Here is a 21,082-nt window from a genome sequence, read left to right as displayed (position 1 = left end):
TCAGGGAAGAGCTAGGACTGTACCTGTAGGTCTTTTTTGTAAAATTCCAAGCAAACAGCATCCTTCTCCCCTACCAATTAAAGACTACTAAAATGCTTTTCAATAACCACTCCTTGGAAAACAAAAGAGGGGCACTACCTTTTCATATGGTGTTCTTTTTCTTAAAACATAATAAGTTAAGCAAGTTGTATATTTCCTGTACCTAAAAGATCAAGGTACACCATTAGGAAAAAAATCATTACTTTTAAATATGTACGCGCCACTAAAAATTACTCTTATGTCTAACTGCTTCCCTCACCACCCCAACCCCTCCCCCTACACACACTCTAGCCCCTTAATCGTAATAATTTTACCAGAGTTTTCTGGAGATCTCAACAGAAAATGTCACGGAGTACTTACTTGCATTTAGTTCTCACTATTCACAAACACTGCCTAATTTATTGAATAAGCTTGGTTTCCTAAGGCCATAGCAGATTAGAAACTACAAATTAAAAGTTCAGAAAGTGGATGGGGACGGACGGGAAAAATGGCTTGAAAAGGGAAAAGCCTGCTGTTTCAGGCTACCAAAATGACAGTAAAGGAGAAAGGATCACTTACAAACTGAAACCAGGTATATGAGAGAAAAACTGAATCTCACACAGCATGGGGCAGTGCTCATATAATGGTAACCCTGCATCATGTCACTTACTGGAATACTTTCTTCCTTTATACACTAGATAATTAAATTTCCCCACATCAAGATTAAAGCCTGCACTTCTCGCTAATTTAACATGTTTAAAGCTATTTAAAGCTTCTCCTACCAGTGTGTAATGGTTAAAACTGTAAATATTGATGTTGATCCTTAAGTTTTAATTGCATCTATAGTCATAAATTCAATATGCCCTAATCCTCCACTTATAAAATTCTCCTTAGTAAACAACTAGAACTTAAATATCACTTACAAAACATAATTTGTTTAGTAAGACTTTACGGGTGTACAAAAAAAAATTAGTTTATTAAAACAGACACAGAAAAATAAATATAAAACATGACCGAATTGATTGTAGGTTACAACCTGGTTCAGGAATCTCACCTTTCTGCAATAGCTTTGGCCAAGAGAGCTTTCTTACGTTTATTTTTCTCTTCCATTAGCCGTTGTTCTTGTTGGAGGACTTCCCAACGAGATTTTTCCTGCCTGAGGAGCAAAAAAAGTAAAAAAATGAGTTATGAAAGGGACTGCTATTCCATCCCACACTTTACCAGTCTCAGCCCCAGAAAAATACAGTTCAATCAACCAGATTATGTATATTTTCTTTCAAAAAGCCTCTTCAAGGAACCCATCTGCAGTTCATTATTTTGTTCTAATAGGAACAAAGACCATGATCAGAAGTAAAGGTTTACATACATCAGCCCTCTGAAATCCATCGTACATATAAAACTAGGAACCCAGAGTGCTGTGGCTCTTTTTAGGAATACAAAGAAACTTGTAAATTAATTGTGTATTATATGCAAAAAAAGGAGATTAAAAAAAAACTGGTCTTAATTGTCATGCTATATTCTTACCTGTAGGCATTTTCTATAATGAAAGACTTCCACCACCTAAACATCCTTAAGCTAACACTCAATCTTTATTTTATAATGCTCTTTCATTTGCTCACTTATTTCTAGCCTTTAAACTCTTCTAAACAGAATGAAACACTGAATGCTGGCCTAAAGTAAAACTTCAAAGATCTTAAAACATGAATTATATTCCAATACGTACAACTCTAAAAGAGGTATATTAAAATTTTCCATAAATTTATGAACTTGATGTCAACTCAAATTAAGGTAATGGCAAAACCATTCATTCCATCATCATTCTTATAGCCATTATGTAAAAAACCCTCTATTTCCAAATCTAGTAACCACTTTCAAAACTGTGCTGTTCTCTCCATTTCTACAGCTCTTCCTTAGTGCTGGCATTGATCTTTTTCCATTTTTCCTACTGTAGGCATCTCCTCCCAGTCACCTTAGTTCCAGCTTACCCAGGACTCTATCCTAAATGGTCTTCAATGCTGACATCTGGATTTTGTCTAACCATTATTCTGATTGGGCAATCTATCCCTCAGAGGCCTTGATGCTATCCTACTGCACCAGAGAACTTGCTAGGCAGGCATCCTTTCTTTCCAAGTCCTTCCTCACTTCCTTAATTCTCTACTATTTTCTGGCCTATCTTTTGCGTCTCCCAGAGAACTGAGCTGGTCATCTCTAAACATTCTCTAGGATATAACTTTCCTTTCTCCTTCTTCTTTTCATCAAATGGCTCCTCAGATTGCATGCTGTCTCTGAAAATTTCCCCAATTACCTAAAAAAGAATAATTTTCCTTTATGATACTATATTTAATTCATCCAGCTTAATTCAAATTCACCCTGACTCCGTTCAGGCACTTGCTGGTATTTATGGGTATGCATTTGTTCAGTGTCTGTTTCATAGTTCATGTGATTTATATCTCTCATCAAAATGATTTCTTTGTAAACCCTTGGGTAAGGAACAGTTTAAACACACAGCGCAGATCAGCAGAAAAAGAAAAATATCTCAGAGATTAGAAAAAATATAAGATACTTTGAAAATGAAAGACTCAGGAGATGGAAAACAGAAACTAATGCCATCCTTTCTCTCCTATTAATTGTAAGTCAAGAAGTAAAAAAGAGTAGATATTAGAATATAAGGTATAAAATTTAAAAAAAATGCTGATCATAGAAAGTCACAGACTATCAAAGTCCACAAGAATGTGGCTAAGCTAAAATATGTAGGTGATTTCGAATGCAAATACAACATTAAACATAGGATTAAAAAACCTAAGAATACAATTGCATCATTTCATTCATCCCCACAACTTCCTATACTCTTTTCCTCAATCATTCTTTCTTTAAGTCTTTTCACAAGTACCCTTTTCTGGGACAATGGAGACCCAATCCGGAAGCAGAAAAATAGGTTCAATAGGTATAGGAAGAACCACTTTTGGAAAACAGAGAAGGCATAGACTTTGGATCCAGATATACTGTCTGGTGAACCCAACTTCACTACTTATTAGCGTTGGGAAGATAATATCTCTTCTCTGAGTCTTTGGTATCTCATCTGTAATGTAAAAATAACAAACATGTATAGCAAAGCTACTGTGAAGCCTAGACGACATAATATATAAACTGCCTAACAGTGCCTGACACCATACATTTAGGAGGTATCCATCTCTCAATGTTTATTCATCACAGTTCTAGGCTTGAATATAAACAGAGAAAATGTTAAAAACTTCATTTCCTCAAAGCCCAATAGGAAAAAATGGTAAAATAGAAAAAAAATAATGGATATATAGACTTACTAACAATTCCATTTTCTTTTTCTCCAATTTGCAATTTGGCTTTGAAGGAAGAGCCTCAACCTTTTCCTGTACATCATGGGAATTCTCAAGTCCCAGTTCCCTTGGTTGACTTTCAATACCCTGCTGTTTCCCATCACCAATAGGAGAAGTTATTGAAAGAGGACTAGGAGGAGCAGGGGGAGAAGAATTTGGCTTTTGAGAATTAAATCTTGGTTTTGATGTAGAAAGCAGCTGCTCTGGAGGTAATAAGGCTGATCCATCTTGAAGTCCAAGTTTTTGGCTTTGCTCTTGAAGAGCTTTTTCTCGCTGAAGTTGTTGGCGACTTTTCTTCAAGGGGAGACGCCGTTGTGGTTCAAATGGATCTACATAAAAGAGAGAGTGGGGAAAAATTCCTTCATGTGAGCAGTAAATAATTAAAATTTCCCTAGGAAAATAAAGCATTATCATTAAACTTTGATAATAAACGATTCTAGAAAGCTTTTCCTTCCCTTCTTTATCTTGAAGACAGAGAGGAAAAACTGTCATAGTCCCGTAGTTTCACCAGTTCTTAGATCATATTGTTAATATTTAATAAAAACTGTTCCAGTTCTCAATTTGTCTTCACAGGAAGTCAATCTGTTTGTGGGTTAAACCTCAGGACACAAGGTTTGTTTTAATTTCATCATGTATGCATACATATATATATACATATAATCAAATGATTTTTTTTATCAAATTAGGTAGACAATTGAATTCTCTGATATGTCTTAAATTTGATGTATGATTCTGCCTGCTTTCCTGAAGCAAGATGGTGGTCGAGTTTTCAAATGAGCTTCTCCTCTCTTAAATTTCAACAGATTTTAGAGCAATCAGATATATAGGTAAATGCTATACAAAAATATAATTGAGTGAAGTTCTTATTTCTAGGAATGCTTATTAATCCTGAATCCTTTTCTTTTCATCTTCCAGAATAATCCAAGGTTGTATTCCCCAAAGTCTAGTCAACTGATGCAAACCAATTATAATAGAAGCCTGAGCAAAGCAATATAAGAAGATAAAACACCTGGGAAAAAATAAAAAGTATTCTAAACTTATTTTGTTGTATTTTTTTTATTAGCCATGCCATTATTAGCCTTTTAGGGCAGACAACTGAGAAAGTTAGTCCAAATTCCCAGTATAGTAAGATCCATAATGGTATATGCTCTATGAAATGACTGGGAAATGAAATTATGATGTCTGAGTAAATGAACAATTCAAATGGGACTTGTAATTTCTGCATATCGAACTTGGAAGCAATAGAAAGTTAAAAGATTGGGAGTCACAATACTGGCTTTGCTTTTGTCTAGCTCAGTAATCTCAAACAAGTCAATTATTTAGTGTCTCAGTTTCCTCATTTGTCAAACAGGATGAAAATGACTTACTCTACTAACCTCATAGTCAGTGTAAGAATTAAACGAGATATGTATAGAAAAAACTACTAAAAGTAAAATATCATTGTTGACTTTAGCCAGAATCACAAATCATTCTCCTGTAGCTTGCAACAGGAACTCAATTTTGGCTACTGACCTTTATTCACACCATCAGAAAATGTCATAAGGCTATGTCCAGTTGAACCCATAAGCTGAATTATTAATAATCTCCCTGAAGTTGAGTTCTGTAGCTTCCATTTTATTTTGCATTTTCACAGGGGCGATCTATGAAATTAAAATGCTATTTTAAAAAAATTCTCAAACAATAAACAAATTAGGCCATTTAAAAATGGCTCTTCTTATCTTACATATTTTATAATGGGGACTGAGAGCCTCAAAGAGACTGGTAAACTGGGGAGCACTTTCTTCTCAATTTATGACATTGTCCGATTTAAATTTCTTGCCAGTTGAATGGGTATAAAGTGGTATCTTATGCTCTTCATTTGTAATTATTTGCAAATGACCATCTCTTCATACTTCCTTTTCCGAGAAATATCTATTTGTGTCATAAATCTAATAAAAGAGTGTTCAAGACCTCTACAGGGAAAATTCCAAAACTTTTATTAAGAGTTTTAAAGAAGACCTGAATAAATGGGAACATATACCATGTTAGGGGGTAGCAAGAGTTAATAATGTAAAGATGTCAAAATTTTCAAACTGATATAAAGATATAATGCAGTCCAGATAAAAATTCCAACTGGAATTTCCATGAAATTTGGAAAAATTATTCACAACTTCATATGAAAGAATAGCAAAGAAACTTCTAAAGAAAAAGAGCAAGCCAAGGAAGTAAATTACTAGATACCAGGAATTATTATAAAGCTTTAAGACAGTGTGGTAGTAGTGTAGGAATAGACAAAATGATCAATGGAATGGAATAGAGAGCACAGAAACAGATTCAGACATGAATGAAACATTGGTATATGAGAGCAGTAACTTGTCATATCAAGACTAAAAGGTAGACATTCAATAAATGGATGTTGGCAAGCAATGATTATTTATTGGAAAAGAAAAAATTGGATCCATCCCTTACACCATATAAAAACAACCTTCCAATTAAAGCGTTAATGTCAGAGAACACTTTAAATGTCTTGGTAGAAATACATTTCTTTACGCCGTTTATTCAATCTGCTTATCTTATAATAAAAATGATATTTAAAAAAGCTCTTAATAGAAAATAAAGATGAATATTTTTAGACCTTATAGTATGGGACGATTTCATAAGATACAGAAAATGCTGACCATGAAAAAGAAAAGACTGACAAATTTGACTATATTAAAATGAAATACTTAGTTCATCAAAAGATAAAGTTAAAAGACAAGTTACATTAAAAGAACGACAAGAGAAGGAACAGACTGGAAGAAAATATCTGCAAAATTATCTATTTGATAAAGCACTTGTATTTAAAATACACAAAAGACTCTTCAAAGTTAACAATAAGAAAACAAACAACCCAATTTAAAAATGAGCAAAACATATGCAGATGGAAAACAGACATATGAAGAGACACCTTTTCAGACACCTTAAAGATACGCAGATAGAAAACAGGCATATGAAAAGATTCTCAACATAATTCTTTATAAGTAATTGCAAATTAAAACAGTGAGATAGCACTATATACCTACTAGAACTACTAAAATTCAAAAAACTGGCAATACCGTGTGCTGGTGAGGATATGGAGCCACAGGAACTCTCTACCATTGCTGGTGGGAATGCAAAATGGTACACTAACTTTGGAAAACAATGTGCCGGTTTCTTACAAAGCTAAACAAAGCTAAATCTTGGCCCTAAGTATTTACAAGATTGAATTAAAAACTTATATCTACAATCATGGTCTTAAGTATTTACAAGATTGAGTTAAAAAGTTATGTCTACACAAAATCCTGCTAACACACCTTTATAACAACTTTATTTTCAGTTGCCCAAAACTGAAAGCAACTTATAAATCCTCTGTAGGTGAACTGATAAAACAACTGTGGCACATCTAAATAGTGGAATATTATTCAACGAAAAAAAAAAAAAGAAATGGCCTATCAAGTTACACAAAAACAAGAAGAACCTTAAATGCAAATTTCTAAGTGAATGAAGTTGGTCTGAAGAGGCTACATATTGCATGATCCCAATTATATAACATTCTGCAAAAGGCAAAACTACTGAGAAATCAGTGATTGCCAGGGGCTTATGGCAGGAGGGAGAAATGAATAAGAAAACCACGGGATTTTTAAGATGCTACTACTCTGTATGATACTATAATGGTGGCCATACAACACTATACTTTTATAGAAAAGCATCTCTATAGAAATTTTTAACACAAACAGTGAGCCTTATGTATACATATTAAAAAAAAAATACTCATTTAGGTCAAAGGATCCCAGGAAAAAATGCAAACTGTGACAAGAGAATCTAACTGTATTCTAAACGTATGAAGCAGTCTCACTGAATGGGTGGGGGAAAAGGTACTGACCTATATAACATTGGAATAAATGAATGGAGAGTGTAAAAAGAACTACACACGAGTACTATACTCTAGTTGATAAAGTTGTTTCCCATGAGGTTAACAATTCTGATACTGTATAAATTTATACTGCAGTACTCTTGATGTGATGTGATAAAAATGGCAGCTTATATCTGTGTTTTTCCTCCCCATAATCCCAGGTAAACATGAGAAAAATCATCAGAGAAAATCTAATATAGGAGTATTCAACAATGTAACTAACCAGCACCTTTCAAAACTATTAAGGTCATTAAAAAGAAGTAGAGTCTGAGCCACTGTAAAAGCCAAGAGTATCTAAGAAGATATGACAGCTAAATATAATGTAATATTCAAGACAGGCTCTTGGAACAGAAAAAAGACATCAGGCAAACACTGAGAAAATCTGAATAATCTATGAACTTCAGTTAATAATATATCAATACTGGTTCATTAATTATAACAAATGTACAACACTAATATAAGATGTTAATAATAGGGGAATCTGTGTGGGGAGTATATGGGAACTTTGTACTACCTGCTCAAATTTTCTGTAAATTTAATACTGTCCTAAAAAATAAAGTATTTTAAAGGAAAGACAAGTTATAAACCACAGGAAGATATAACTAGCAAATAAATAGTATTAGGAATAAATAAAAAATTCTTATGACTACTTTCTTTAGAAATTGTGGTTGTCTTCGATGTTTTTACTTGAAATTTTTTCATTATGAAACAGCTCATAATCAAGTACATATATATGCATGTGTTTTATATGTATGTGTATCTATATGTGTGTATAAATATAATATCAACTTGTATGGATTACAACATAATAATAAACACAGTCCAGCTTAAGAAATAAAACATGATTGTAGTACAAATACTGTTCAATAACAAATACTTTGCCCCTTCTTTGGAACACACAAAAAGAATTGTACTTTTTTGCTCCCTAAGTAACATGACTTGCTGATGAAATTTAAGTAGAAGTGACACATCACTTACTGGCTGAAGCACTTAATTGCTAATACTCAATTTTCAACCTTCCTCTCCTGTCATGGTGAACTGAGCACCAAAAGATGGTGTGGAGTTGACTGCAACACATCTTATACATGAGGCTAAAGTGACAATAAATTTTTGTTATTTTAAACCATTGTTATTTTAGAGCTATCTGTTACTGAACTGTATCATGTTACTTTCTGTAACTTGTTTTAACTTGATTTCACAATTACCAATACTTTTGAAACTCCCTATGTATTTGACCCTCCCTTATCACATTCCCCTGCCTGCCTAATACCCTAAACTTTGTCTCCTTCTCTTGATTTTCTTTATAGTTCTCCTCTATCCCTAAAAGAAAATATGTTTTATATGATTTTGCCCTTATATATATGGCCTCAGAGTATATATTCTTCTGCTACTTGCTGTTTTCACAACTTATACACATTAATATATGAAATATATTAATTTCATTATATATGAAATTATTATGAAATTTCATTATATATGAAATTATATTATTTATATATATTAATTATATTATATATGAAATATGGGAATATACACATTCATATATTCCCACTAGTCCACTGGATGATTAGACCACAATGCGTTTATCCACTTTCTTATTAATGAACACTTGGGTCATTTTCAGCTTTCTAATATTATTTTAAAAAACACTGTTAAGAACACTCTTGACCATGTTTCTCAATGTACATATCAGTTTCTCTAGAGTATGGCTGCCTTTAATTTTGCTTGTTTAGAGGCAGAGCTAAAAGATCTATCTACCAAAGCACTACACTTTACTATTACAAAGATGCCAAGACATTTTCTCTATTCTCAAGGTGGTCATAAACTAATGAGCTGTTGACCACAGTCTAAGTTCTTGTTACCAAACCATGGGCCTTAAAAAGCTCATGTGCTTCTCAGCTTTTCTCTATCTCATAGTGCAGGGATATTTCAAAATATACTTCTACATAATCAATGTACTGTTTAACTTGGATTTCTACATTAAGTTGCCTTTCCCCTGGTAAATTCATCTCGGTTAATGCATAACCTCTGTGAAATCTTCCCAAGCTCCCCACAACCTCCAGCACAATGAGATTCCTCCTAGCTATATAATAAGCTACTGTATATCTACTATCACATTACTTGATGATTGTTTAATGTTTGTCTCCTCACTTGACTATAAGCTCTCTGAAGGCAGGGCTTGTTCACTTTTATATCCCTAGGCAGAAACTCATACCTGGCTAGAACAGAAGTACCTGTAGTTTGTACATCTGAATAAGCAAGTGGATGTTGAAAACACAGAGCAAAAGAATTTCAGTACATCAAGTTAAACAGAGTCAGCTAATTAACATATATTGTAATACAACGTTTCTGATACGGTTTTCGTTTTTTTGGTTTTTTTTTGCATGGGCATGCACAGGGAATCAAACCCAGGTCTCTGACATGGGTGAGAACTCTGCCACTGAGCCACCGTGGCCTGCCCTCTGATATGGTTTTTAAAGGACTTTGAACCGGTCAAAATTCCCCCAATCCATACAAATTGCATCGCTCTATGCTACAAATTCACTTCCTTTTCCACTGGTCAGCCCTACTAGGTCATTTTCATATTTATGGTAAAAAAGCCCAGAACCCACCTGGGCAACATTCAATTTTCTCACAAACTATAATAAAACGTCTGACAAAGTTTAATCTTCTCTCAAAGTCAAGTCTATCAAAGCTCCTAGACTAGGTGTAAAAATTATAAGGACACTAGAATAATCTTCCTCAATCAAAAGGGGAGCCATCACTCTTATTAGCACAATCATAAACCAAAACAACACACTATAAACTCTTTACAACAAAGGTCCGGAACATAAAAATGTATTCTGACCTTCAGCAAAGTAAATTTTTTTCTGTACCTGTTTTAAACAGTGCCAAAGGGATTCTCTGAGAATGAACTAAAAATGAACTATTTTAGGTACCAAAAGTGGTGAAAACTGTGCACAGAGTGATGTGCACTACCAGGCTCATCACAAGGATCTCCTAGGACTCTCAACTGTAAGCAAAGTATGGCTTTTATCACTAAAAGTTTCCCACCAAGTATTAGCAAACTTAACTCCTTCATCAAAAAATAAAATAGCATAAGCCCATTCAATGATTACTTCATGAAGCAGGAGGGAGGAACACAAAATTTTAGCTTATTCCGAAGTCAAGGCTACACACAATACATTCATGTCACATCTAATCACTCAAAGAGCTGTTAGGTTTTACTGACTCTCAGAGGTGGAAAGCACTGCAAAAATCATCTAGCAACGACAGTCTGTAACACTCCAGATGTGTTATGAAAAGGATCGTATTTTTGCATTTATTCATACCCCTGCACTCTCTTTTTCTCAGTCATTATCTGTTTGTATAACTTCATCACAATCCTAACATGTGCCCCTACCCCTTCTCTTACCCTGACCCCAACTCTCTAACTACTGATGTGCGCAGAAATGCTCCCTATAGGACACATTACAGGCTCACTTCCTCTCCCAAGTTCAATTCCCTTCACACACACAAAAAATGTCAATTCCCTGAAATGGACCTGAACCTTCTTTTCTACAAGTAGCCCCTTGCCGCTTGGGCCTGCTCCTTCCCTTGTGGTTCCAAGTACATCCGTCAGTAGAACAACCTCAATCCTGCCCCCGCATCTAAATTCCCTCTCCCTACACACACACACCCTCTTCCCCGCTCCCTCCCCCCTCTAAAAACCCCAGCCCTATATCCTTTCTCTTAATAGACTCAAGAAGTGAACCTTACGTAGGAACATCCCATTACCTTTAGTCTGCTTCAGTCTCCTCAGCTCCTCCTCAGAAAAGCCGGCCCAACCACGCGCCATCCGCGCCCACGAACAGAAACGCTACTGTACCCAAACCTTAGGGCCCACACTTGCCAACGCGACTACCCAGGCACATCCGGGTTTTCCCCGGCTTCTGCCGGAGAGCCAATCAGCGGTTCGAGCCCTGCACACAAGGTCCCCTCTCCCGTGGTGCGGTCCGGCTGCCTCCAGCTGTGCCGGACGAACTGCCTAGAGAAATCCTGGCCACGCAGACATTCATACCCCCTGACTTGGCTCTGCTCTTTCACCCTGTTTCTCATTCTCGTTGGGTTAATCGGTTCAATAGATGTGGAGTAAATGGTGATGGGGATAGGGTGAAGATAAACAGGCAGTTGGGAAGTAGCTATGAGTTCGTGGCGTAAAGGGGCAGGCACAAGGTCTCTTGGGGGTCCTCTGTAAATTCACTGGGGCGGAGTTTTGTATTTGGTGGTCGCGGTGCTTGAACTCCGTGACTTGTGTAAGTCGTTTTTAAAGCCATGTGTTTCGTTGGAAGAGTACGTTGGCGGAATCCTTCAGCTTGACTGAAGAAAGTGATCACATTTAGGCTTTTAAATACTTAAGAGGGCTGGAGAATAATGAAAAGGGAATAGACACATTTAACACGGTTTCTCTGCATAGCCGGACTCGCAAGGCCATGGCAAATCCCAGATTTCTTTGTGGATTGTTTCCCTAATGTTTCTTTTCTGAATAATTCTCTTGAATCTGCAAGTTTCCTCCTGAGGAATTTCCTAAGTCTGTCATCTGTTTCTGTGTTCGGAGAAGAGAATATAAAACGTCGGTGCTAGGGGATTGGGAAAGTATTAAGATAACCGTCTTGCAGTCCTTGTTTGAAATTCAGAGTTCTGGTTTATTTTGAACACTTAATATCTGTGGGCTTCCATTTAAAGCAGGTTTGCGAAGATTATTTAAAAGAGATTGGTTATCCCATTTCTCATGTCTTCACTTTTTCATATTTAAAAAAATCATTGGTTTGGCTTACATTTAAAAACCCCTTTTGTCTCTTGTGAATCCTAGTTTTTATACATTGAGATAAAGGGGTAGACAAAACTAAAATGCTACACGGGAAAAGTAGTTGAAAAGAATTTTTCAGTTTAGGTAGATAATCAGAAGGTGAAAGGATGTTTTGAATCTCCCTTGTACCCTTCACACGTTTAGACCTAAAGCGATTTCTGAACATCGGCGATGTCACAAAGGTTTCAATTTAAACGTTGGGTCATTTCCCTTAACATTAAAATTAAAATACCCTCGAAAGGATTGTAGAAGACTGTTTCATTCCGTTTTTGAACATAGGCAAATAAAGTAAAGCTGTAGATTTCTAGCTTCAAAATAATGCGTAGGGATCAGCGGCAGTCTGGTAGTTAATTCCGTTTCCTATTTACAGCCAACAGCCATCTAGCTTAACTAATAACCGTGTTGAACCACCTTATGTGCACCATATATATATATATCCTTTAGCTCACTGTGGGTGAATTTCAAGAAGTAAAGATAATCTTATAGGGGTGGAAATTATGGTACTTTAAAAGATTATGTGTTCGCCCTGAATGAGAACCAAAGTGTAGGTGACATATGTTGAATAATAGAATCCATCTGTTTAAAATGATAATTTACAGTTTGCAGGATTTTAAATGTTTGTTGTTTCTGTTGGCTCTCCCTCAAGTTGACAGGTTTCTTCAAATAATGGATAATATTTTATTATTCAAAGTTTTTCTGTGGAGTCCTCTGTGACCTGGGTTGGGAGAGAGTCTACACCCTGGTTTTGCTGGGCCCTAGAAGTATTAGTTGTACATTTTTCAACTTGTAGTATAAATCTGGATACCACTCCCCAAAATGATACAGGTCTTAAGTGTCAATTTTTTGTAGGCGCCTTAAAAAAAAATCTAATATTACTTATAGATGATAGACTTCCTTACTGCTTTCCTAGAATGATAGACTGTTTTTTCTAATCCTTTTTTATCAGATGGACCATCCCTTTGGGCTCTCAACTTTATTTTGGTGATCTTGTCTTCAGATGTGCGTACTAGCCCGAGGGCCTTTATTCAGGTTGAGTACCCTTTAGATTTGCTTTCAGTTTCTTTTGCTTACTTTTAAGATCTGTGATCTTTTAAAAAATAAAAGCGTGTAACAAATTATTCAGCATTTTTAATTTTATGTGGTTAAGATAAGAGGGCGACCATGTGTGATAACTTCCTTCCTTTTGATTCTCTACCATGTAATAGTGTAATCTTTTAAAAATAATAATCTTATCATGTCTTAAACTGTTAAGTGGTTTCCCATCACACTTTGAATAAAACCCCAGTTCCTACATGATCCTACATGATCTGACCTCTGCCTGTCTGTTTTATGTGGCCATTAGACTCTCTCTTTAATCCCTACTCTCTACCTTCCAGCCAAATTATCTCTCTTTTGATTTTAGGACATGCCACTCTCCCTGTCCCCTACATTCTACTACCTACCTAGGGCCTTCCCAAATGGTCCATTTGTCTATAATGATCTTTTCCTTATCTGGCTGGTTCCTTCTACTTCTCAAGGTTTTGACTTAAATGTTCACTTAGTCTTTTTCTGACCACCATATCCAAACATCATCCCTAGTTTTCCATTTCTGTATTCTTTATTGTATTTATAGCACTAATTGCAATTTCAAGTTTTTGTTGTTTATTTTCTATTTCCCTCGATAAGGTAATAGCACTATGAGATCATGGATTATATATTTTATCACCCAATATATAGTAAGATACATAACACAACTGAGCACTCAAGAAATATTTAAATAGTAAACCTCTCTAAATCAGGCATTGACTTGAAATATCTATGCATTTATTGCATTTTGAAGTTCCTTTCTAATATTTCAGTGGTGGTGAATAACATTGAATCTTTACTATTTATTGGATACTTGCAGCTATGAAGGCATTGGTTAATAAACAATATTAAAAAGGTTGAGGAGAATGTCAGCAAAATGGTAAATTGAGAAACTACCAGATTCCATACCCTACAGAAACATTGAAAATCCAGCAGAAACAGACAAAACCAACTTTCTCAGAGCTATGGAAAAAAGTTCAAAGGGTGCAGTTAACTGGGGAACTGCAAATTAACAAAACAAAACAAATGTAACTTAAAAACAGTAGGAAAGCCTGGCAGAATTTTCACTGGTGCTTCCCCAACCCACTGTCCAGCTCGGTGTGGTTGACAGCTCATGATCCCAGTGCAAATCCCCAGTCCTCATTTCCACAGAGAGCAGACTAACCCTTATCCACATATTGGGGTTCAAATAACTACACCAGTCTGTCAGGTAGCAGCCTGAAGTACTGATCCAGGACACTTTTCTTTGGCTCACTGGTTCCAGAACTTACTATGAATATAAGAAGCAGCTGGCAGGGCTGTGAAAACACTGTAAGAAAACAATCAAACAACAGCTGGGTGGGGCAGGAGATTATGAGTTGAGATACACACCAGTGCCCAAGACCCAAAGGAAAGGCCATTACTTTCCTAGAGGCGGTTTGGTGTATATTGTCAGTGCATGGGCAGAAATTGATAAGGCTACACAGACATGTCCAAGGCAAGGTGTGTGCTGGAAAAACACCTGAGAGGGCCCTCTGCTTTTACCTGGGGTTATTCTTTAGTCCCCTGCTAAAGGAGAGCCCAAACACGGAAACAATATGCAAAGGCTGAGAAAGGTGTTCTCTCTTTCTTTTTCTTCTCTTTCCTTCTTTCCTTCTCTCTCTCTCTCTCTTTGCCCCCTCCCCTAATCCCTCCCTGTCCCCTCTTTCCCTCCCTCCCTCCTCTTTCTCCTGGAATTCAAGGTAAGTTCTGTCATAACACTAACTGAAAACAAACTTAAGGAGCAGAGAGTTCAATAACTACGTATGTCAAGTCATTCAGTCCTTATATATAAGGTTCGGAAAAATTACTAGACAAACTATTATAGCCTTCAAAAATAAGGAGGAGATAAAAAAAGAATAAGGAGGAGAACAGAAGAAAAATACAGCACACCCTGGGGAAAGATCTGAGGCTCTAAGAGACTCTGATTTCCAGAGTTGACACATTTGAGTATTCAATGTCCAGATTTCAACCAGAAAAATTACATTGTAGGGGGTGTGAGGGTAGTTTAGTGGTAGAATTCTCGCCTGCCATGCAGGAGACCCGGGTTCTATTCCCCACCCATGCACTTTCCCCAAAACAAGCAAGCAAATAAATAAAAAGCCAAACAAGTAAAAATCAACCAATGGTGCGGCAATTATGGTACACTCACATGGAAAAAGAATGAAATGTGACACTGCCATATGGCATACCAAAAAAAAATCACATTGTATATAAAGAATCAGGGAAAGGTAGTTATTTTAGTTTGTTAATGCTGGTGGAAATACAGTATATGAAAAATGGGTTGGCTTTATAAAAGGAATTTATTAAGTTACAAGCTCACAGTTCTAAGACCATAAACATGCCCAAAGTAGGGCATCCAGAGAAAGGTACCTGGGTTCAAGAAAGGCCAATGACATTTGGGTTTCTCTGTCAGCTGGGAAAGTACATGGTGATGTCTGCTAGCTTTCTCTCCAGGCTTCTTGTTTCAAATGGCTTCCCCAGGGGCATTTTCTTTCTGCATCTCCAAAGGTCTCTATATGTGTCAATCTGAAGCTTTTTCCTAAATGGTTCCCTCTTAAAGGACTCCAGTAAGCAACCCTACCTTGAATGGGCAGAGACACATCTCCAGGGAAACCACCTAATCAAACGGTTCCACCCACAATTGGGTGGGTCACTATGGAAGAAACTTAATAAAAAGGAATCCACCCAATAATATTGAATCAGAATTATAGAATATGGCTTTTCTGGGGGCACACAACAGTTTTAAACTGGCACAGTGGTATATGCAAAAGAAAAATAAACCAATAAACAATGAAGAAGATGACATTGGGCATATCAAGCAAAAACTTTACAGAAAATGTCTTAAAAGGTCCAAGAGCTAAAGGAAAACTTGGACAAAGCACTAAAGGAAATTAGGAAAATGACATATGAATAAAAATGAGCATTTTCAATAAAGAGATAGAAATTTTAAAAAGGAACAAAGCAAATACTGGAGCAGAAAGGTACAGTAACTGAAATAAAAATTTCCTAGAGGAGTTCAACAGCAGATTGGAACTGGCAGAGGAAAGAATCAGTGAGTTTGGAGATTGAAATTACCTGTCTAAGGAAAGGAAAATGAACAGAACCTGAGAGACATGGAACACCATCAAACATTCAAATATATGTATTATGGGTAAAGAAAGGGGAAGCAAGAATATTTGAGAAAATAATGGCTGAAAATCTCCTACATTTCACAAAGGACATGAATATATGTACATCCAAGAAGCTCAAAGAATTCCAAACAGGATAAACACAAAGAGAGCCACTACCAGATGCATAATCAAACCAGTCAATGCCAAAGAGAATCCTGAAAGCAACAAAAGACAAACAACTGGTCATCTATGAGGAAGCCTCAATAAAATTAACTGTTGATTTCTCATCAGAAAACATGGAGGTGAGAAGGCAGTGGGATGACATATTTAAAGCACTAAAGAAAAAAAATTACCAATAAGAATTTATAGTCAAACTTCTCTTCAAAAATGATGGAGAGATTGACACATTCCCAGGTAAACAAAGCTGAGGGAATTAGTCACCACAGACATTCCCTACAACACATGTTAATGGGAGTTTTTCAGGTAGAAAGGAAAGGGCATCAGAGAATATATCAAAGCTATATTAAGAACTACAGATCTTCGATAAAGTTAATTATGTAATGGTTAATTAAATAAATGTTAGTACTATTGTATTGTTTTCATTGTAAAGCTACTTTTTACTTGTTACATGATCTAAAATGCAAATGCATGAAAAGTAGTTATGGTTTTGGCCACACAATGCATAAAGATGTAATTTGTGACAAGAACAGCATGAAAGTGTGGGGACAGAAGAGTATAAGAACAGTTTGTGTATGCAACTGAAATTAAGTTGTTATAAAAAAAGTTGTTATAGATTTAGAATGTTAAATTTGTGTCCAATGCTAGCTAAAAGAAAAATAATAAAATATAGAACATAGAAAATGAAAAAGTATTCTCAGAGGTTCACTACAAAAGATCAGTTAAACACAAAAGTAGGCAGTAATGGAAGAAATGAGGGACAGAAAGGTCTAAGACTTAAAATAACCAAAGAACAGAATTGTAGATGCAAATCCTGCAATATCAGTAATTACCTTAAGTGTAAATGGATTAAACTCTCCAATCAAAAGGCAGAGATTGGCAGATAGTTAAAAAGGCAATTTAAAAACAAGCAAAAGATTTAAATAGATGTTTCTCCAAAGATATACAAATGTCAAAGAAACATATGAAAAGATGCTCAACATCATTAGCCATTAGGGAAATGCAAACCAAAACCACAATGAGATACTATTTTGCACTCACTGGGGTGTCCATTCTTTGAAAAAATGGAAGATGACAAATGTAGACAAGGATGTAAAGAAATAGAAACCATTATAAACTTTTGATGAAAATGTGGAATGGTACAGCCACTATGGAAAACAGTTTGACAGTGCCTCAGAAAGTTAAACATAGATTTATCATAAGACACAGCAATTCCATTTCTAGGTATGTACAATAATGTTCATAATAGTGTTATTCACAGTAGTTAAAAAGAGAAAACAACTCAACTGTTCATCAGCAGATAAATGGATAAATAAAATGTGGCATATATTTAGTGTGGAATATTATTCAGTCATAAAAATGAAGCAAGTTCAGACATGTGCTATACCATGGATGAACCTTGAAGACATCATATTGAGTAAAATTTCAGACATAAAAGGACAAATACTGTAAATGAAATATCTAGAATAAGCAAATACATAGTGACAGAAGATAGATTACAGTTACCATGGGCTGGGGGGAGAAGAGGAATGGGGGAGTTATTATTTTGTTGGTATAGAGTTTCTGTTCGGGGTGATGAAAAGGTTTTGTAATGGGTGGTGATTATGGTAACACAATATTGTGAATGTAATTAATATCACTGAATTGTTCATGTGAAAGTAGTTAAAATGGGAAATTCTGTGTCTCATATATCTTATCATAATGTAAAAAAGTTATCGCAGTGAAATAAAAATAGATTGAGAATAATGAGGATATCATTCCATTTAGTTGGGGATTTAAACAGCATTTCTCTTAGCAATTATTTTAGTTTGCTAATGCTGTCAGAATTCAATATACCAGAAATGGGCTTATTAAGTTACAGATTTGTGTTCTGAGGCCTTAAAAATGTCCAAACTAAGGCATCCAGAGAAAGTTACCTTGATTCCAAAGAAAAACCAAATGGTGTCCACGATTTCTCTGTCAGCTAGGAAGGCACATGGCTGGTGTCTGAGGCCCTACCTCCTGGGTTTCATTACTTTCAGCTCCTGGTTTCAGTGACCTCCTCTCTCAGATTCTGTCTGTCTCCAAACATCTCCAAACGTCCACATCTATTTCACCTCTGATCTGTTTCTCATTCTGAGCTCAAAGACTCCAGTAAACTAATTAAAGACCCATCTTGAATGGACAGCGTCACATGTCCATCTAATCAAAAGGTTACACAATTGGGTGTGTCACATCTCCTTGAAGACAGCCCAATCAAAAGGTCACACCCACAATTGGATGTGTCACATCTCCTTGGAAATAACCTAATCAAGAGGTCCAACCCTACAATACTGGATCAGAAATAAAAGAACATGGCTACCCCCTTAAGATTGGACTAGGATCAAAAGAACCTGGCTATTCTAAGGTACATAACAGTTTCAAACCAGCACAGCAATCTTCTATAGTTTTCAGTATATATCTTCTATCAGCTCCCTAAGTAGTTCACTATATGATATGGTTGTACATGGTATTTTTTAAATTTCAGTTTTCAAGTTTTGTGTGGCTGATATATAAAAATAAAATTGACATATGTTTATTGATCTTTCAAGAGTTATAACTTTTTTTAGTTGATTGCATTGGATTTTCTACATAGATATCATGTTGTGTGTGAATGAAGACCATTTTCTGCCTTTTCAATATGAATAACTCATTTCTTTTCTTTCCTTATTGCACAGGTAGACCCAGAAGTATAATGTTGAATAAAAGAAGTGAGGTCAGAGATCCTGTCTTTTTCTAATCTTGAGAGAAAAGAATTAAGTCTTTCACTATTAAGTATGTTGATACCTTTAGGCTTTTTGCTTTTATCAGTTTGATGAAATCCCTTTCTATTCCTATTTTACCAAGAACTTTTTTCAGAAATTAATATGGTGAATTGCATTGATTGATTGCCGATGTTAAAACACTCTTGCATTCCTGGAAAAAAACTTTACTTGGACATGATGCAATATCCTTTTTATATATTACTAGCTCCAATTATCTACCATTTTATTTCAGATTTTTGCATCAATATTCGCAAGGCATATTGGCCTATAATTTTGTTTTTATTTCTAATGTCTTTTTGTCTTTTTCTGGTTTGAGGATCAGGGTAATGCTGGTCCCACAAAATATGTTGAGAAATGCTCTCCTATCTCTTCAATTTCCCAGATGATTTTGTGTAATATTAGCATTAAGTCTTCCTTATATATCTGATAGAATTTAGCAGTGAAGCAGTTTGGAGTTATTTAATTTTGTGTGTTTGGAGGTTTTCTGTTTTTTGTTTTTTGGCATGGGCAGACTCCAGGAATCGAACCTGGGTTTTTGGCATGGCAGGTGAGATTTCTACCACTGAGCCACCATTGCCTCGCCCTGGAGGTATTTTTAACTGCAGCTTCAACTTCTTTAGCATGTATAGGGCTATTAAGATTTTCAATTTTCCTTGAGTGACTTTTGACAGCTTTTATTTCAAGAAATGTGTTCATTTAATCTATATTGTCAAATTTATTGGCTCAAAGTTGTTTATATTCTGTATTTTGTGCATTAAAGATTAACCCAATAGTCTTGAGTGCTCAAACCTTGTGCATTCTAAGTAAAGGACTGGCCCTTGACTGCCTGCTGGGAGATACCCTCTACACCTTTGAAATATCCTGTCTAATTAGGGAGTATTTGTATACTTGGAGCCTTGAACCGTACCAGGTAGTGTATCTGTCTGATTTATAGTGAGTGCCTGTTTTTGTTCATCTGACCTCTCGAGAAACTGGGGACTGTGTAGATAAGGAGCTAAGGAGAGTAACATGGGTGCTCCATACCTACATGATTGACCGCAAGTAAGAACCCTGGATGCCAAGACTTGGGTGGGTTTTCCTTCATACATGTTATCATCTATAGTTGTTGGGAGAATTAAGCATTGTCCATACAGCTCCTCTGGGAAAAGACAACTAGAAAGTCACTCTTGGTTTCCCTGAATGCTGTCCTATGTGCCTTTTGCCTTTGCTGATTTTTTAAAAAGAAGTTTTATTTTTAGAGCAGTTTTAGGTTTATAGAAAAATTTCTCAGAATGTGTAGAGTTAAGATATACCTCTGTTACATATATACATGGTTTCCCCTATCTTCTGCTGGTTTTGTCTGTGTCCTTTAGCTGCAAAAAATTGAAAACAGAATAATGACAGCTTTTCTGAATTCTGTGTCTTTCTGATAAACCAGTAAATCTGAGGGTGGTCTTGGGGACTGCCAGCATACTTTTTAGCTTTTCGATATCCATAGACTCCATAGTTAAGATGCTATGTATCTAATTCCTGATGTGGATAATTTTTGTCTTGTTTCTTTTTTTTCTTGATCAGTTTCCCTAGAGGTTTATTACTTTTATTAAGTTTTCTCAAACAACCACCTTTTGGTTTTGCTAAAATGTTCCACTTTTATTAGCTTTCTATTTGATTTATTACTCTCCTAGTCTATTATGTTCTTTTTTCTGTTTATTTTGGGTTTCATTTACTAGTCTTTTTATGGTTTCTTCAGATAGGAATTGAGCCATTGATTTAAAAGCTTATTTTCTAATGTAGGCATTTAGTGCTGTGCAGCATCT

General features: G+C 35.7%; 1 protein-coding gene and 2 long non-coding RNA genes across 18 annotated transcripts in view; 2 read left to right on the top strand and 1 right to left on the bottom strand.

The window, feature by feature from the left end:
- LOC143680605 (uncharacterized) overlaps window positions 1-4,396 on the top strand; it is a 52,677-nt gene extending 48,281 nt beyond the window's left edge. For 3 of the 7 annotated variants that reach the window (XR_013174073.1, XR_013174077.1, XR_013174078.1), the window contains one exon: window positions 4,287-4,396. This is a non-coding gene — a long non-coding RNA (uncharacterized LOC143680605). The remainder of the gene's footprint in view (window positions 1-4,286) is intronic. The other 4 variants (XR_013174072.1, XR_013174074.1, XR_013174075.1 and 1 more) reach the window with 2 other exon arrangements.
- GORAB (golgin, RAB6 interacting) overlaps window positions 1-11,206 on the bottom strand; it is a 51,010-nt gene extending 39,804 nt beyond the window's left edge. Inside the window, exons 1-4 of one of the 4 annotated variants that reach the window (XM_077156940.1) lie at window positions 11,059-11,175; window positions 4,884-5,011; window positions 3,343-3,700; window positions 1,073-1,174 (exon numbers count right to left, since the gene is read on the bottom strand). In XM_077156940.1, the coding sequence (XP_077013055.1) occupies window positions 1,073-1,174; window positions 3,343-3,700; window positions 4,884-4,935 (512 nt within the window). In that variant the 5' untranslated portion in view covers window positions 4,936-5,011; window positions 11,059-11,175. Of the gene's footprint in view, window positions 1-1,072; window positions 1,175-3,338; window positions 3,701-4,883; window positions 5,012-11,058 lie in introns of those variants that run through there. The other 3 variants (XM_077156941.1, XM_077156939.1, XM_077156942.1) reach the window with 3 other exon arrangements.
- Window positions 11,207-11,214: 8 nt separating this feature from the next.
- LOC143680606 (uncharacterized) overlaps window positions 11,215-21,082 on the top strand; it is a 218,510-nt gene continuing 208,642 nt past the window's right edge. For 2 of the 7 annotated variants that reach the window (XR_013174082.1, XR_013174080.1), the window contains exons 1-2: window positions 11,216-11,576; window positions 13,077-13,159. This is a non-coding gene — a long non-coding RNA (uncharacterized LOC143680606). Of the gene's footprint in view, window positions 11,577-13,076; window positions 13,160-19,203; window positions 19,297-21,082 lie in introns of all 7 variants that reach the window. The other 5 variants (XR_013174083.1, XR_013174081.1, XR_013174084.1 and 2 more) reach the window with 4 other exon arrangements.

The sequence above is a fragment of the Tamandua tetradactyla genome, chromosome 4, assembly GCF_023851605.1.
Source record: "Tamandua tetradactyla isolate mTamTet1 chromosome 4, mTamTet1.pri, whole genome shotgun sequence".
In the NCBI taxonomy this organism is placed as follows: Eukaryota; Metazoa; Chordata; class Mammalia; order Pilosa; family Myrmecophagidae; genus Tamandua; species Tamandua tetradactyla.
This window is presented reverse-complemented; position numbering and strand designations above follow the sequence as displayed.